Source organism: Coptis chinensis, chromosome 5 (genome assembly GCF_015680905.1).
Source record: "Coptis chinensis isolate HL-2020 chromosome 5, ASM1568090v1, whole genome shotgun sequence".
In the NCBI taxonomy this organism is placed as follows: Eukaryota; Viridiplantae; Streptophyta; class Magnoliopsida; order Ranunculales; family Ranunculaceae; genus Coptis; species Coptis chinensis.
In genome coordinates, this window is record NC_141460.1 from 21,586,922 (window position 1) to 21,605,169 (window position 18,248).

Here is an 18,248-nt window from a genome sequence, read left to right on the forward strand (position 1 = left end):
TTGAGGTGGGGGGAGCAGCTAAGAGAGCAGCGACAGGGAAGATGGAGAAGCATGAGGAAGCTTGCACGGCTAACCAATATTGTTTCATTCCATTTAGTTTCAACACTTTTGGTTTCTTGGAACAACAGTCTGTTGAGCTTCTCAAGAGACTTCAGAAAGTTATGGACAGTAATGTTATGACAGCTGGTTCTAACGAGTTTGTTTTTAGAAGAATAGGATTTGCTATTCAGAAAGGACTTACGGCGCAGCTTGTTGCACGCTTGTCCTAATTATTTGTAAAATTCTTTATCAGTATCAATAAAATTTCAACTTGAAAAAAAAAAAATCAGTATTTAGAGGCTTAAGAACAAGGTTGGAAAACTCAGTTAGAAGAAGGAAAGAAAACAAGGAATTCTCTAGTATAAATATCTTAAAGACCCTATTCTCTCATACTCGTAAATTTTGATTATCCATTTCCATTTTCTTATACACCATCACCTAAGCCCCACAATACCTAATAAAGACCTCTAGCTCAATTAGGAGTAGGGTGGTGTGATAATAAGTAGTAGACGTGATTGATCGACATCGGCTCCTCTGACTGTCATTGAGATGTGAGGAAATGTGTGCCCACTGCACACTGGAGTTAACAAAAACTGAGTGGTAAAATTTTGAGTGGAATTGTGTTTCGACACATACTTGTGAGAACCCATTTAGGTACGCTCTCCAAAGGATCTAGAAACGGCCCTGCTAGTACATTTCAATGCAAAGTTCACTGTATGCATTATCATATGTAGATGTTTTAATTATTGGATGCATATTAACTTGAGTTTCAAATAAATCAATCCTCGTTCCCTGCTAAGGAGATGTATGGATATTTGAGATTAATTTAGGAAACAAGTTTTTGTCATTAAGTCGTTGTAGTGTAAATGAAGTTTGTGAGTATCTTCTCTGGAAAACTCTCACGAGGCTATAACTCGTCCACTAGGGAATTCCTAGTGGTTTAAGGCCTTGTTGCATATGGTCAATGCAACCGCACTCTGCGAAACGAGAATTAGTTAGGACTACACATTTTGGCCACTTATCTGTTTTAATGTCTCTTCTTTGCTTGAGGACAAGAAAAGTGTTGTTTGGGGGTAGCGTGATAATCACCCAAAACTGTAATATGAAACCCCATTGAGACATATAAATTTGGTTAATTATGTGTTTAATAATCATGAAATAAATATATTTTCGTACTTTTGCAGATATTCGCAGTAAACATGAAAATATTGGTTAAACATGCGTTAAAGCATGGGGAACGACGTATATATGAATTCTTTCAAATCAGCCATGTAAAGCCCAACAAATCCGCACAGAAGCATCAAACTTCTGAAGCTCCTACCTCTTGAACCAGGACTCCGAATGCGACAAATGAGCTGCTCAGACAATCAGGGCGATGAACTCTACGCATAGGCGGGAAGTTGTAAAATTACCAAAAGACCGGAATGCCACTGGACTGCACGTGGACCCATTATATAGGCCCGCAAGATTTGATGAGTCATCAATCATGGAGCATGTCAAGACAAAAATGCCAAATTATTGGTGCAAAGTTGACACCTTGCATGTAATTAATTAGATTAGGTGTTAATAGTGAAAAAAAGGCAAGGTGTCACTTTGTTTTAATGTGGTGGATAAAAATGAAGTAAATGTGGTTTGGTGTTTCACGTGGGAGGAAATGAGATTTCTCTCAAATAGAGAAGAAAACAAAACAAGGGGGGACAATCCATTTACTCCCTTGACTTCTTTTCCTTTACCATGTATTATTTTAGTTCCTTAGCTTTAGTATTTTTTTAGTTTTTGGTTTTGGAAGTAAAAGCTTGTAATAGTTTTAATGGAGTAAACCTTATGTTCCTCTTGAAAAAATTTCACTTCTTCATGCAAGTGAGTTTATAAATAGATAGTTTCTTCTTTTTGTTCTCTCTCTCTCTCTTTTTACATTTCACACTTGTTTTAGTTTTAGCCCAAGGATCATGAGCTAAACCTTCCCTTTGTGGGGAGTTAATAACACTCATGTGAGGGAAAAGTCTTGTTATTTGGTTTAGTAGGTGTTTAGAAAGAACAACTAGGCCTACATCCTATCCCAAAATGATAGTTGGTGTAGAGTCTAGTTATGGATCAAGCGATGAGCTTAGAGATAAGTCATTGCTTGGTTCCACATGCTAACATGTATGAGCTTAGAGATGAGTCATATTTGTTAGGGATCAAGTTTTCTTTTAGTAGAACTTGTCTATGAGTTCTAGGAAGATTTCAATGCACTTATAAAAATCAAATAACAAAAGTAATCTTCACATGAGGAGAATTAACTCTCCGCTTTTGTTTTAGTAAAATTTTATTGTGTCTTAGTTGCATGATTTTGTAACTTAATGTTTTTAATTTTTGTGTAGTAAAGAAACCAAATATTTAGTATTAATATAATCATATTTAAATTTACTCACTAGTTCCCTAAAAGAGTAAAAACCAAGTTGTAAATGGTCCTAGAATTTAGGTTGGTTCGAATCCTTACTCCAAACTATATGAACATGAAGATCGTGAGTAAGGAAAATCTTTGAATTCGCACTTTCGCCAAAGAAGATATTCAAATCTCTAACAAAGCAAAAGGCAAAAATTTAAACATCACCCTTCTAATCATCTCGTCATCGTAAAACGACGCGAAGCGGTCGGCCGTAAACGCTTGTTCCGGCAACAACCCTCGTCTTTGAGCAATTGATATTTTAGAACGATTTGGGGTTTAAAAGGGATGTGGGAATGGAGTTTGAGACTCCCTTACTAACAAAACAGTAGTGATGGTGCAGGGGTGGCGTGGCAGTTCAAGTTTCTTTGAGTTTTGGGTGTTTTTCGGTGGTGGAAATTTTTAGGATTGGTGGAGGAGTGTTTTGGAGAAGATTTGAAGTTAGAATTGTATTGTGGGCGTGGGTGTATTGAGGTTTATTTTTATTTTTATTTTTGGTTAGGTTTTTGAATTTGGTAATGGTGGAATTGGAAAGAAATTGCGATTCTGTTTGTTTTGGAGGAAGGAGACGCACGCGCGTGCGTTGGTCCCAAGCCCAAAATGATTTTTTGATTTTTATTGATTTTTAGCGCAACTTCAAACTAAAATTTCCGCTTCGTTACCGGTCCGATATTTGTGAATGAGATATGGAAATGATCAGGAGAGAATTTCCAATCCAATGATCCATAAAATGCTCTAGTCCGACCATTGGTGACATATAAGAAGATGGAAAATGCCTCAAAGTGCGTGCATGATGTAAGTTATGTGAACGAATGAAATCTAATTTCACTGATAATGTCAACCCTAATCGGAATATGATTAACTGTCTAAACAACATAAATGGAAAGTTTGACCATCAATGAAAGAAACCCGAACACCCCATCCCCAAACAAATTTTAGACAACAGAGTTTAGAAAATTTGTTTTAACAATGGGTCTTTTAAAGTTAGATTCCCAAGACCTTTAACAATTAATTGGATATATTAATATATATACCATGCAGTTTTCCATATATAACAACCTAAAGAGTTGTGGGTATTTCCATAAATAATTACCATGGAATGCACCCCTAAACAGAATCAAGCACCAAGATTCTTTACGACGCAACTTATTGAAATGAAAGCGAAGTCTGATGGATCTAGAATGTAACCGCGTTTGCACCTTCTTTCTCACCTTTAAACGATAGGGTTTCCATGTGAATGATTGTGAGAAAATGGATGTTTATGGAATATATGGTGGATATGGATGAATTTTAGATGTAAGGAATGGAAGAAATGAGAATGTAGGTTTAGCACAAAACTCATTCATGATGTAGGTGGGAACTGTCTCAATTCTGAAAATGAAGGTGTCAAGTGCCTTTCCCTTGGGAATTATTTCTGTATTAAGAGGATTTAGAAAATCATTAAGTACAGAAGAAACAAAAGGGTCAAGTGCAAACTCTAGGTTCCTTTGAAAGGGTGGAAGGTGGGGAATATTAGTGAGGGAAGATGAATGAGTGTCAGCTAGAGCTCTCAGGTCTAGATCATTAGAAGCCTTAAGATATGCCAGACATTCCTCAATAGGTGGGTCAAAAGAATCACTGGGATAGATGGTGAAAAATTCATCTTCCGTCATAGCGTCAAAGGATAAAGGGATGTTGGCAAGGTGGGACTCACAAGGTGGCAGGGAAAAGTTGCAAAAGAGTTGAAGGAAATCTTCCTCAATTTCCTCTATGTCCAAGGAGTATTTGTTGAAGTTGGAACTTCCAAAGGAAAGGAATTTATGCCTCTGGTCATTCGGAAATGTGGATTTGAAATAATAATGAGTTAAGCTCTCGATCATGCTAACCTCTCCATCAATATTTGTATAAGGCAACTGTTTGATCATCTTAAAAACGTTAACCACAACGGAAAGATGGCCAAAAGACAAGGACATCCAACCATCGCGGCAGTTTATAAGTGCGTTGGCAGTTGCCAAGAAAGGGCATCCTAAAATGATTGGAATAGGATCGTTAGCGACTTCTGTATCGAGGATAACAAAATCCGCAGGATAGTAGAAATCCTGAACCTTAACCAGCACGTTTTCCACTACACCCTTAGGATACTTGATAGACCTATCAGCTAGTTGCAATGTCATTGTTGTAGGTTGCATTTCATGTAGACCTATTTGTTTATATATATAGTAAGGGAGTAAATTAACACTCGCCCCAAGGTCTAATAAGGCAGTGGTCATGTGAGTATCCCCTAAGGTGCATTGTACAGTAAGACGACCAAGGTCCTTGTACTTAACTATTCCATTGTGTTCTGTTAAAGTTGGAAATTATTCCGTTAAAAAGGCGTCTTTTGGAATCTTTGTCTTACGCCTAGTAGTGCATAACTCTTTAAGAAACTTAGCATGGTGAGGCAACTTTTTAATCGCTTCAAGGAAAGGTAAGTTTATCGTTAGATTTTTAAAAACTTCTCTAATCTCGTCAAAATTTGTATCATTGTTTAACATAGCTAATTTCTGAGGAAACGATGGTTTCTCTCTATATTTAACGTATAAATCAACTGGATGTCTAACCTTTGCTTTCTATTTCTTAGGTTGTGGTTTAACTAGTACCTCTACAAGGGTAGGATCTTCAGTTCCTATTTCAGTATCTAGTATAATATCTAGTGTAGGGACTACTGGTGGGGTAACTATAGACATAGTTACTTTGTTATCCACCACTCTACCTGAACAAAGAATGGTGATGGAATTTATCTCCCCTACGTTTGCATTTTCGTTACTAGTATTACCGTTTACCTCAAAGGCGGTGTTTGGTGTTTCCGGATTAGGTATCGCTTATCCTGGAAACACACCTTTGGATTGCACTTTCTCTTGAGCTAACTGCTGTAAGGAAAGTTGGATGGCTTGTAAAATCTATTGTTGAGATTGCATAAAGATATCAAAATGATCCGATTGTGGAGTAGTATTTGCTACTGGTTGTGTGACAGGAACTATGTCACGTTGATTATTAATGGGTGGATTTTGGTAGTTATTATTTATCGGAACGATACCTCTATTAGTATTATAATTATTATAATTACCCTCGCCTTGTCCTTGTCGTGGTTAAGCTTGGTTGTTATAATTATAATTACCCTAACCTTGTCCTTGCCTTGGTGGACCTTGGTTGTAATTGTTTGTTTGCCTAACATTTGGGTTAAACAACCTTGGACGTTGTTGATTATTCTGCCAACCGAAGTTGGGGTTTTGTCGCCAAGCTGCGTTAGGTTCGCTATTAATGGAACAAACGTTATCTTGTTGTGATTGTTGTTGCTCATAGGCGAAAGGACAATAGGAGTCGGGATGCTCTGGACTCAAACATAAATTACATGGATTGGAGTTGACATTCATGATGGGGATAGGCGTTTGTTGAACAGAAATAGCCTCTACCTTTTTAGTTAGAGATTCGATTAAATTTTTAAGTTCCGGATCAGGTTTCATCTCAAACATACCGGCGGCTTTAACTGTTGTAGAAGAACTAGCGGAACAGGAGATATCATCACTACCCCCCCCCCCCCAGTTATTATTACGCTTAGTTTGATCTTCTAAAAATTTATAAGCCTCTGAGGCTCCTTTACTTAAGAAACTACCCCCATTCATTATGTCAAGGACTTCTTTATGGTGGTGTAGAAGTCCCTTGAAAAAGGCACGAACTAACGTGTCTTTCGCAAGGTTATGATGTGGACACTATATAAGTAGATCGGTGAAACGATTCCAAGCCTCTAAAAATGATTCATGAGGATTCTGTCGGAAGAAATGAATCTTGGAAAGCATTTCATTGGTCTTCAGTGGTGGGTAAAAATGTTCCATGAATAGTTGAACAAGTTTAGCCCACGAGTCCACAGAATTAGGCGCTTGGGCAGTTAACCAAGACGCTGCCTTATCGTCTAAAGTGAAGGGAAATACCCTTAGTTTAATTTGTTCAGCACCAACCGTAGGATGGTGGAATGTAGTAAGGACTTGGTCAATCCTACGCATGTGCTGATTGTTAGTAGTATACTAAAAAGCAATGCTTTGAGTATATGTGGGAGATTGATAGGGTTATATACTAAAAGCATTACTTTTGTATTAATTCTAATTCTTTATATTTTGAATGAGAATCATATGGGCAAATGTTGTGCATATTATATATGTTATTAGTTATATGCATGTGTCCAATACTTTATGTTGTAGATGATATGGTGTGAACACAAAGAAGATCATATCATCAGTACCTTATAAAGTATAAGTAATCGTTCACAACCTAGATGGATTTGGACAAACCATTGGTACGGTTGTAGTATAATCTGGTATTAGTCTATCTTGACTATTGGATTACACTAGTACACTTTGTGTATATTGAATAGGACCAAGTAAGGTTGTTTATCCTTATACTGACTATATAAGAGAACAAACGCCTCTGTTATTATGGATATTTGTCCTCCTAATCCAAATATAATAACGGGCACTTATGTGCATTGTACATTACTTTAAATCATCAATGAGTGAGATTTATTGGTGAATCAACAAACTCGATGGATTGGGTAATGACATTGTATGTAAGGTGTGTTGTTGATTATAAAAGGAATCTGTGTCCCGCAAGAAGTCGGGTTGATGATGTCCCCTTGAGGAGCTCAAAAAGATTGTCATGTAAACCCTGCAGGTGGATTTATTCCGACATGACAATGAGGTTGAGTGGTACTACTCACGGATATAAGAAGTTGATTAATATAGTTATCAGTAACTTGACTTAATCAACGGACATTCGATATCTTAAACACGGGGAGATCAACGAGCATATAAAATGGAGCCCATAAATGCTGACACGTAATTTGGGATTAGGGCGGTAGCGCAACAATGGCCTTTAGTATAATAAGCCATTTGTTGATGGACTTGGGCCGTGTGTTCAGGGACAACATGGGAAGCCCAAGCCAGTCAGGAGGCCCAACCCTAATTTCTCCTCATGGTCCCTGTTGTATCCTATAAATAGAATACTCTCTCTCTGGCCGAAATTCACTATTCATTGTTTAGAAAAAGAGGCAAGAAAAGTAGTTCTGAATTCGTTTCTGATCTTGAGAGAAAGAAGGGGATTGGTAGATCGTTGCCCACACAATGTCCAATCTGTTCTAAAGGAATACAACAGAAGATCAAGGGGTTGATTTCGAATTTGATAAAGCTTGGATTCTCAGAGTTATCTAAATCGAATTCAAAGGTATGTTTCCAATCACAAATCGTGGACACCCATTAATTCCGTTGCGCGTGGTGTTCGCGGTTTGTAGAAATTTGCATTCTGAATAACGGTTCCTACACTGATAAGGTTTTTCATGGGTCCGGGTAACAAATTAAATATATTTGGGGGAATTCGGAAATCTCCCACTGGGTCTGATAGAACGATGCAAGATTTAGGGTTATCGTTCAAGGCTTTGTAAAAGTCCAAGAGAGGAGACTCTCTTTCTTCAGCCATAATTTAAGGTGTGGTGTGTGGTATACTAGCTAGAGGTGTAGTGAGTGGTATACTAGAAAGACGTGTTTGTTGCCATTGTCGGTTAATTACGTTAGGCGTTTTTCTTCAGCCTGACATTAATCTCATGCAAGGCTAAGACCAATCTTAATGAAACACAACAACACTCCAAACAATCCTGATATGCTAGTATGAACCTCTAACAGAAGATGCGAGGTGTGGAAGAAAAGAGTACCTAAAAGCCTCCTTGCTTCACTTATGAATAGTGTCTTGTTTACGCGTGCTCAGTGTATATAACAAGTTAGAACACTGAAAATCTTGAAGAAATGGAAGTTTGAATCAAACCTGTGGAAATTGGGCAGTTTCAGTAGAGGGCACGGTCGCACTCAAAATAGGCCTAGGCTGGGCGCAGGTCACACTCAGGTCAAGCTGGAGTTCCAGGCGTGTGGGCGCAGGTCGCGCTCTAAGTTAGCCTTGGTAGGGCGCAGGTCGCGCTTAGGCAAAAAGTGGAGTTCAGTGTGTAGGGGGTAAGCTCAAGTTAGCCTTGGTAGGGGCAGGTCGCTCGAGGCAAAAAGTGGAATTCTAGGGTGTGGGTAGGGCGCTCAATTTGGCTTGCCCAGTATGCTGGTCGCGACTCGAGTAATTTTTCGAGGAAAATTCGATCTTTGAAACGGACAACCACAGTGAGAATCAAACAAGGGTGGGTGGGTTATGGGACTTTGAAAAACTATCAATTCTAAAGAAAACAATACTAAAGAGTACTAAGACGGCAGCGGTGCCATTTGATATTCGTAAAAAGATAGTTTTACTAATGAATAAAGCGATGAACTCTATACGAAAGTAAAACTACAAACTGTTGCTTATACTAGACTTATCAAAGATATTTGTTTTCTACTCTCGAATCTATTAACGTAGAGTTGGAATAGAAGATTTGTTCCACTCCAAGTCCTTTAGCATTCAAGTTTTCTATAATTGATGGTCTATCCAAGGTCAATGAGAGATTTACGAAGGGAATTTGTACTACGATGTGAATTCAAATAACAAGATACAAATAACGGAATGACGGAATGCTAAGAGTTGAATCTAGATAAAGAATTAGGGGAATTTGATTCCACCTTGATTACCAACTTAATAAACTAGCATAGATTTGTTGTAAACCAATTCTTACGTTCTTACGGTAAGAATTGGTCGTTCTAATCCCTAATTATACATGACATTTCTACCAATTCATAACTAGCATGTGAGGTCGTCTACCCATTTTCATGGCGAATCAACGACCTTCTAGAGTGGAATAGATTCTTACAATGATTCTATACTACACAATTAAGTTTTCATCAAGGCTTCATCAAACCCCTCTAATGGAGGTCTAGCCTTGATTCATCAAACTATCATTTCCAATTGAATTAAAACTAGACATAATATAAAGATTTGAACTTTACTAATTTAACTACTCCAGAATTGAAATCCAAATTAATAACTAGGAAATGAATAACAAACAATAATTGAAATTGGATCTAAACAAATTTAAATGACAAAATCGAAATTAACAAGAACTACTATTTTATTTATCTAATGAATGAAGAACAATGATTCAAATAATTAATCTAAAACAAGGAATGATACTAATTAATTACTAATTGAAATTCAAAAACTAGATCTACAAGCTATTCTAATGGCTACTTTCTATTCTAAGCTATCTAACTATATCTTTCTTAAGAGCTAAGTCTTGTTTTATGTAAAGCAAGAGACCAGATCCACAATTTCGTGCATGGGCTGAGGAGCCATGTTTTGGGCCGAAAAATCGAGCCCAAATCCCAATTTCCTCAGTCCACATAGCCCGTTTCAGCTGGCTTTGACTTCAGCAGACTTTTCGTCCATTTCTGCTCCTCTGATTGGATCAAGTCTTGGACCATTGGAAAGCTCTTTCCGAGCCGGTTGTTTTGACGTAAGGTAGGCCCAAATCCGAGGCCTAAGTCCAAAGATATGGTCTTCGAAAGTTTGCTGACTTATGCACTATTTCTTCCCGTGTTGACTTTTCAGCTTTTGACCGGGCTTATATAAAGGCTTTGTCTCCTTGAATCTTGGCCTTTATCACAGAACTTCTTAGCAACCAACCCTTTGCTCCTTTATATCGCCAAAGTGGCACATTTCTGCACATAATTGAATTCCATGCCTGAAATACATAAAAGCACGTAATTAGCATTAACTCTTATTTATTACTCGCATAATTGTTCTAAAAGTAGTATTATTAAGGGGTTAAAACTACAGTTTTGGGCTCTTATCAGTATTCATGTACTAAGTATCATTAATTGTACATAGCAGTAAGTTTCTTGAACCCACGGTTAGTCTACTTAAACTATCAATCCTGTGAGAATCTAACCAAAAGCCTCGATATGAGTGATTTGTGAGAAATGACACAGACGAGTAGTTTTTCCGAATAGAGAAAATCACGCGTCTACTTACTTGATCACCACCCGAACCCTAGGCGAGAATTTAGGCTTTCTTTGGATCGACATTGCTAAAAATTCTTACCTGTTACCAATTTTACCGCTAGTCACTCCATTGAACCTTTCATCAAACCTTTCACTTTCACCAAAAATTCTTTACCCATCTATTAAACCAAATAAAAGAACCTACCTAAGTGATGAGTATGAGTATGAGAAATAGGATGAAATGTAGAAAAGTAAAGAGAAACACTTGTCCCAAATAAAAGTTAGTTACTTGCTTTAGGAAAGGAAAATAGAATCATGTTCTTAAGCCTTAAAAATAATATATATATATATATATAATTAGAGTGTGAAATAAGTACAAGGCTTAAGAGCAAGGTTGGAAAACTCAGGTAGAAGCAGGAAAAGAAAACAAGGATTTCTCGAGTGTAAATATCTTGAAGACCCTATTCTCTCATATTTATCATTTTTGATTATCCATTTCCATTTTCTTCTACACTGCCACCTAAGCCCCATAATACCTAATAAAGACCTCTAGCTCAATTAGGAGTAGGATGGTGTGATAATAAGTAGTAGATGTGATTGATCGACCTCGGCTCCTCTGACTGTCATTGAGTATGTAAGGAAATGTGTGCCCACTACACATTGGAGTTAGCAAAACCTAAGTGGAAAAATTATGAGCGAATTTGTGTTTCGACACATACCTGTGAGAACCCATTTAGGTACGCTCTTCAAAGGATCCAGAAACGGCCCTGCTAGTACTTTTCAATGTAAAGCTCATTGTATGCATGTTCATATGTAGATATTTTAATTATTGTATGCATATTAACTTGAGTTTCAAAGGAATTAGTCCTCGTTCCCCGCCAAGGAGATGTATATATATCTGAGAGGGTTAATTTAGGAAACAAGCTTTTGTTACTGAGTCGTTGTAATATAAATGAAGTTTGTGAGTTTCTTCTCTGGAAAACTCTCACGAGGCTAAAACTCGTCCACTAGGGAATTCATAGTGGTTTAAGGTCATGTTGCATACGGTCAATGCAACCGCGTTCTACGAAATGAGATTTAGTTTAAGATGCACAGTTTTGGCCACTTATCTGTTTTAATATCTCTTCTTTCCTTAAGGACAAGCAAAGTGCTATTTGGGGAAAATGTGATAAGCACCCAAAACTGTACTATAAAACCCCATAGAGACATAATATTTCGGCTAATTTTGTGTTTAATAATCATGAAATAATTGCATTTTTGTGTTTTTATAGGTTGGAGCAACTAACGTACAAATAATGATAAATCCAGCATTTAAACACAGAATATGAGTGTACATAAGCTTTCCGATTAAGCCCATGTGAAGCCTAACAAATCCGCACAGAAGCATCAAACTTTCGAAGCTCCTACCTCTTGAACCAGGACTCTGAATGCGACAAGTGAGCTGCTCAGACGATCAGTGTGATGAACTCTACACATAGGTGGGAAGTTATAAAATTACCAAAAGACCGGACCACCACTGGACTCCACAAGGACCCACTATGCGGCCCACAAGATTTGATGAGTCATCATACAAGTCAAGACAAAGGTGCAAATAATTGGTGGAAAAGTGACACCTTACATGTAGTTAATAAAGTTAGATGAGATTAGGTGTTAATAGTGAAAAAAAAGATAGGTGTCATTCTGTTGTGGATTGTGTGGGTAAGAAGGTAGTAAATGTGGATTGGTGCTTCACGTGGGAGGAAATGAAAATTCTCTTAAATGGAGAAGAAAACAAAACAAGAGGGGATGCACTACATTGATTGCCGTGACTCTTGTTCCATTTAAATTCCTATTCTTTATCTTTTGGAGGGGAGTTTTTGTTTTTTTTTAAAAGAAAGCTTGTAAGATGTTAATGGTGGAAACACTTTGTACTTTCTAATAAAATTTCTTTCTTTCTTAGGTAATCTGTTTTTACATTCCTTTCTTCTTTTTATTACTTATTAGTTTGTATTTTACAAAAATAAACCCAAGGATCATGAGCTAAAATCCTCTAAGGTGGAGGGTTAATGATGCTCATGTGAGAGTTTGTATAGATTTATTTGTAGTAGGATTCTCTGCCTAGACCTAAGACGCATATAACACACTACCCCTAGTGTCCAGCCAAACTTGAGGCCTGGAAGTGAAGAAAGGCTCGCATTCGAATTCCTTTCCATGCCTGAGATAGCCGCGCACGCGAGCCTTAATTAACTCCTTGTTTCTAGATTTGACAAGATTATGTTTTATGAGTCCAGAAGTTGACATGGAGTTTCAGAGATGAAAGTCTAGTTCAACTTCTTATGCTAGGGAAATGGACTTAGAGATGAGTTCATCTCGTTAGGGATCGACTCTCAAGCCGGTTCGGGTTTGATAATATACTCAAAATAGCTTAGAGACGGTAGGAATCCTATACTAAGATAAGATAATAAGTTCTTGTATGAGTATTATATTCTTCCACTACTTCTTTCTTCTTAAATATCTTGTAAAATTCTTAGTCTTTTTCTACCATTTTCGTGTTTTCACATTTTTTTGCACTCGTTAGGGCTTAAACAACAAAACCAAGCTTAGCTAGTAATTCAATATTAAACTTACTCACTAGTTTCCCCTTTTAGAGCATTAGAAAGTTGTATGTTGTCCTAGAATTTAGGTTGGTTCGAATCCCTACTTAACTAAACGCAAGAAGATGTTGACACTTCTTCTTTTTGTGTATGTAGATGGTGTATGGTCGTTGAACAAAACAGAAATGTATCAAAACCTAATTATCCCTCAATAAGTAAAGGATGAGTAGGGTATCGTTCCACTTTTAAGTGTATATTATGTGAAGGACAGGACTGGAAAGGGGGTTTAAGAGATTAAAAACTATTATTATATATTTTAGATTCTAATGCTAAACTAAACTAAACTAAACTATTGAGAATTTATAAGAGAGGGAATTCAAGAGATTAGAATCCACCAATACTTTTGATCTATGACATTCTGCTTCATGGTTGTTCTCACAAGTAGACTACAATTAGGCAATCAAGCGAGTGTCGATGCCCTCTTGGACGAAACATTGTTAACAAATAACTCTACTTAAGGTTGTTCCTATGTTCATGTTACTAGTATCTTCTTTTCTTTTTTGTGAGCTTAGGCAGCTATTCAATGAATCACCATCTAAGGCAAACACAAGGAATACTTCCCTTACTCTAAAACACTACACAACTCGAAGAAAAGTAGAGAATAATAGTATAATATTCAATTACAATAAATAAAACCCTATTCTAGCATTGTATTCAATTGCAATAAATAAAAGCATGTTACTAACAAATATTCAATTACAATAAATACAACCTTAAACTAGCATGATATTCGAATGCAATAAATAAAAACCTTAATCAAGACTTCCATCCCCTGGTCTGGGCAATGCAATTAGTAACTAAAAATATAAAGAACTAACCTGATTGAAGAACACCATGAACCAGAAGAATCATTAAACCTTAAGCACTGGCTTCATCTCCTCCCTTGAAGGAGAAGATTAGCCTTTCATATAGAAGGAAGAACACGAAGAACGAGAAGAAGAAGAGTCGAAGAACATAAGACTAGAAAGTCTAATTTATTAAGACTCAGCTAGTTAAAACCGATCTTTTATTATTAATCTCTCTCTGCCTCAAGTTCTGGAGACAAGAGTATAAGTGAATTAGCAAATTACATGAGGCACTTAGGTCCTCTATTTATAAAGGTTACAATGAGCTCTAGAAGCATTCCAAACCGTCATTTGTTTCTTAATACAAATAGACTTCTTTCAGAGTCCAACTTTGTCTCCAAAACTGAGAAGGAATTGGCTACAGTGTCATTTCATGCGTCTGGACTCATGATCCATGTGTCTCAAACTCAAGCAATGCATCTGGACTCATGATCCATGCGTCCCAGACGTGAGCATTGAGTCTGGACTCACGATCCTTGAGTCTCAGACTCAGAAGTCTATTTTCCCTATTTTGCTCCATCATTCTATCCTCTTTTGCGGGCATTAGTCCAAGCAACGAATCCTTTGGCCTTGGGCTTCCAAATAGGCTTTAAAATAGGTCCAAGTCGCATCTCATGATCTTTAATGGTCCGAATTGCTCCATTTTACCACTTTTTCTCTAATATTCTACAAAACTCTCTTTTTCACCTGTATAATCTTAAAACACAACTTATAAACACTATTAGTCCACTAAGATGGCTAAACAAGAGGCATAATCAAGGGTTAAATAGAACTTTTTGAGCACTTATCAGACATGAGTAAGGACTTGAGTCTACTCTGAACGAAATAAAGATTTTGTATCTTTATACCGAAAAGTGATAGATATCAAGAGTTACCGTTTATTGTGCTAAGAAGGAGAGTACTGGTTGTTCTTGGTGTGTACATGCAGTTTCTGAGTTTGACTCTTATGTGATAAAAACTATGCATTCTGAGCACTCTTGTGGATTCGTCTATAAAGATGTTAATAGTTGTTTGATGTCGAGCAAGCTAGTGGAAAATCTTATTTTAGAGATTGTGCGCGGTTTGCCTTTGGTAAAGCCAATAGATTTGATTACTACGTTGAAGAGTGACTACGGGCTTAACATTACATATTATTATGCGTACATGGCTAAAAAAATAGCTTTGGAGAAGATTCATGGTATAGATGGACTGTGTTTTCATCAGTTGAAATGGTTGAAGAATGCAATCGTAGAAAGTAATCCTGGAAGTCGTGTTATTCTGGATATTGACTCTACGAAAAAGTTTGAAAGAATGTTCATATGTTTTGAGGCTTCCAGCTATGGTTTTAACCATTGTCATCCTATGGTGTACTTAGATGGTACTTTTTTGAAGAATAAGCATAAGGGATGTTTGTTAGCTGCAACCGCCAAAAATGGAAATCAAGGTAACTTTTTTGAAGAATAAGCATTGATTATTTGTTATCTATATAAACATGAAATAGTATTATATTGTTATTGAAAAGCTTACCTAGTAATAATGTTTGTTAATGCATATTAGACTAACCATTTTTATTTCTCTTTTCTCTTTTTGTTATTCTTGAAGGAATTTTTCCGTTGGCTATTGCTATAGTGGTTACTGAAACTGATGCAAATTAGTTTTAGGTCCTAGAACAGTTGAAACTTGTTATTTCAAGTGATAGAATTTTGACATTTTTGAGTGATCGGCATGTTGGACTTATTAAGAATATTCCAATTGTGTTTCCAGGGTCATTTCATTCATATTGTCTTTGGCACTTGAAGAACAATGTTGGTTCTGCTATACGGAAAGATAACAAGTTGAGGGAAATATGTTGTGAAGCTATTTTCTGATTGTGCTTATGCAGCTTCTCATCATGAATTGTTGACTTGTGCTGAAAAGTTGAAGAAACATGGCGGTCTTCCTGTGCAAAGGTTTTTGACAAGTATTAGCTTGGAAAATTGGGCAAATGCATACTTTCGCGGTGCTAGATACGGTGAGATGTGCTCGACACTAGCTGAATGTTTCAATGCATGGATCACTAAAGAACGCTTCCTGCCTATTACTCCTATGCTTTTTGGAATCATGGAAAAGATGATGGAAATGAGTTGGAATAGATTGGAGGAGTCTATGAAATGGAATTCTGTTTTATGTCCAAAAATGGAGATAGTATTGGCTAGCAAGGTTGAAGCTGCAAGGACTTTGATGGTGGTTAGATCCAATGAAAATCAGTTTCTAGTTCATAGCGACGTTATTCATTCAGTTGATTTGATGAATAGAACATGAACTTGTAACTATTGGCGAATCGATAAGTTCCCTTGCATCCATGCTATCGCCTGTATTGGTAGTAAGGATGATTCCTTTTATGGCTACATTGATGAAGGATATACGGTGATCGCATTTAGGCAATGCTACTCACATTCTATCAAGCCAGTTCCAAATGGTTCTATGCTAAGACATATGCCTGATTCTCCTGCGGTTTATCTGTGTAGTTCGAAGATTGGTCCTGGTAGACCCAAGAAGAAAAGAATTGAAATCACAGGTGTGATTCGTTAGTCTATGATTAGTTTTGATGTTCTCGGCAAACCATATTTCTTTTGTTATTTTAATTGAGATTTTTAAGTTTGGCCATCTGACATTTGTTAATGAGAAATTGATACTTATTGTATACTTTTATTGAATATTGATACTCATTTGAGATTATTCACTAGGTCGGTTTGTTTTTATTTTTCATTTGTCTGTGAAATGATTAATGTTGCAGTTGTTGCAGACTTGCAGTAGAATTTGAGAGTGCAACATTCATGTTACAGTCATAATTGACAGTGCAACATTCATGTTGCAGTCGGAGTTGAGAGTGCAACATCCACGTTGCAGTGGGATATTGCACAAGAACCATGCGTGAGCCCCAATTTGTTAAACCTATAGAAATGCTGGCAGTTCTCCCATATTTTGTCAACCTATAGAAATGATGGCAGTTCTCCCATATTTTGTCAACTTGGATTTAAATTAACCTTAATGTTTTGAGTAGATTCTTTACTTAAATGTTTCAAGTGTTTAATCTGATTGAATTGTGGATTTTAATGTTTGATGTCAATGTTTAATAATAATAATAATAATAATAATGCTAAGGAGAAGAGTTCAGACTCATTCCATCAAAAAAAAAGTTCAGACTCTGAGGAGCTTGATATAGGTACGGAGAATTTTAGTCTGGACAAAATATTAGATCAGAATAATAGTAAAGCTGTCAAGCCTTAACAGAGCTTGGATACTATATAGACTGACTCTGAAGGTCCCGATGAACCACTAGAAGAACAGTGATTAGTTATGTAAAGAAAGGCTCGACTGCAACAAATCCAAGGTTAAAGCAAGTGAGCAGTAAAGGAGCAATTTCCATACTGCCTTGAGCTATAGAGAGAGACCGCAAGAGAAGAATACATTCACCTTCAGTGAAGCAGAAGAGGAGTCAGGAGCTTGCATGGTATATTAGCGGACCTGACCTCTCAAAGTCTATAAGCAAGAAAAATGGGAAAAAAGATTACATTATTAGATCCTGTCTCTTTCTCTCCGTCTATCAACCTTTTCTGCCATTTCTCAAACTCTTTTTTTGCTTCTTTCTCATCTGAAATATTGAAACATAACCTGATTCAAGTATTGCCACACTTCATATAGTTCACACTAATTCTCTATTTAAGCAACAGCTCATTTACACATCAAAGCAATAACAAGTCATCTGGAAATTACTTCATGTCAAATCTTTATTGGGGTTCATTCCAAACCAAAAAAAAAATACTGATAGCAATTCAAGATAGTAGTCTCCTTAAAATGTTGCACATCAAACTGATAGCACTAATAAGAAATTTTACATAAAATGTGTAGACAGAGGACACTTCGGCCACGACCCGAATAACTACGATGCTAGCTAGCTAACAACAAGACCAAAATAACTACGAGTTAACAGTGCAACATTCATGTTGCATTAAGGTTTCGGCACCCAACAATATGGTTTATCAGACAAAATTTTGTATGCCTTGGACGCCCGGTTCCAATGCATAGCTTCCTTTTCTACTGCATGTGGCATTTGTTCCTTGGCTACCAAAGTTTCCATGAAGAGACACACGTAGAGTCGTAATAAGCCCTGCCACATAAAAAATTAAGAACAGTTAGTGCAACATTCATACTACTCCAAGGCACATTCTCTTACGACTCTACATCAAAATTTAACAACAAAAGTAAGCCGAGAAGATTATAACAATAAATTCTAGCAAGCATCAACCACCCCACACATTTTCAGAGAAACCATCGAAAGATGCGCAAAGAAAATCACATTTAAATATGCAGATTCCATGCCACCAAACTAAGCTTTGGTATACCGTATACAAAGGGTCGGCCATTAAGA

The 18,248-nt window shown here is 36.9% G+C and overlaps 1 protein-coding gene across 1 annotated transcript; it reads left to right on the plus strand.

Moving 5' to 3' along the window:
• The first annotated feature begins 14,818 nt into the window (after positions 1–14,818).
• LOC147497071 (uncharacterized) lies at positions 14,819–16,777 on the plus strand. The gene is made up of 4 exons (XM_086562750.1): positions 14,819–15,281; positions 15,720–16,063; positions 16,166–16,394; positions 16,695–16,777. Exons 1-4 carry the CDS (start codon positions 14,819–14,821, stop codon positions 16,775–16,777), a joined length of 1,119 nt encoding a protein of 372 aa, XP_086418876.1.
• Positions 16,778–18,248: the final 1,471 nt, after the last annotated feature.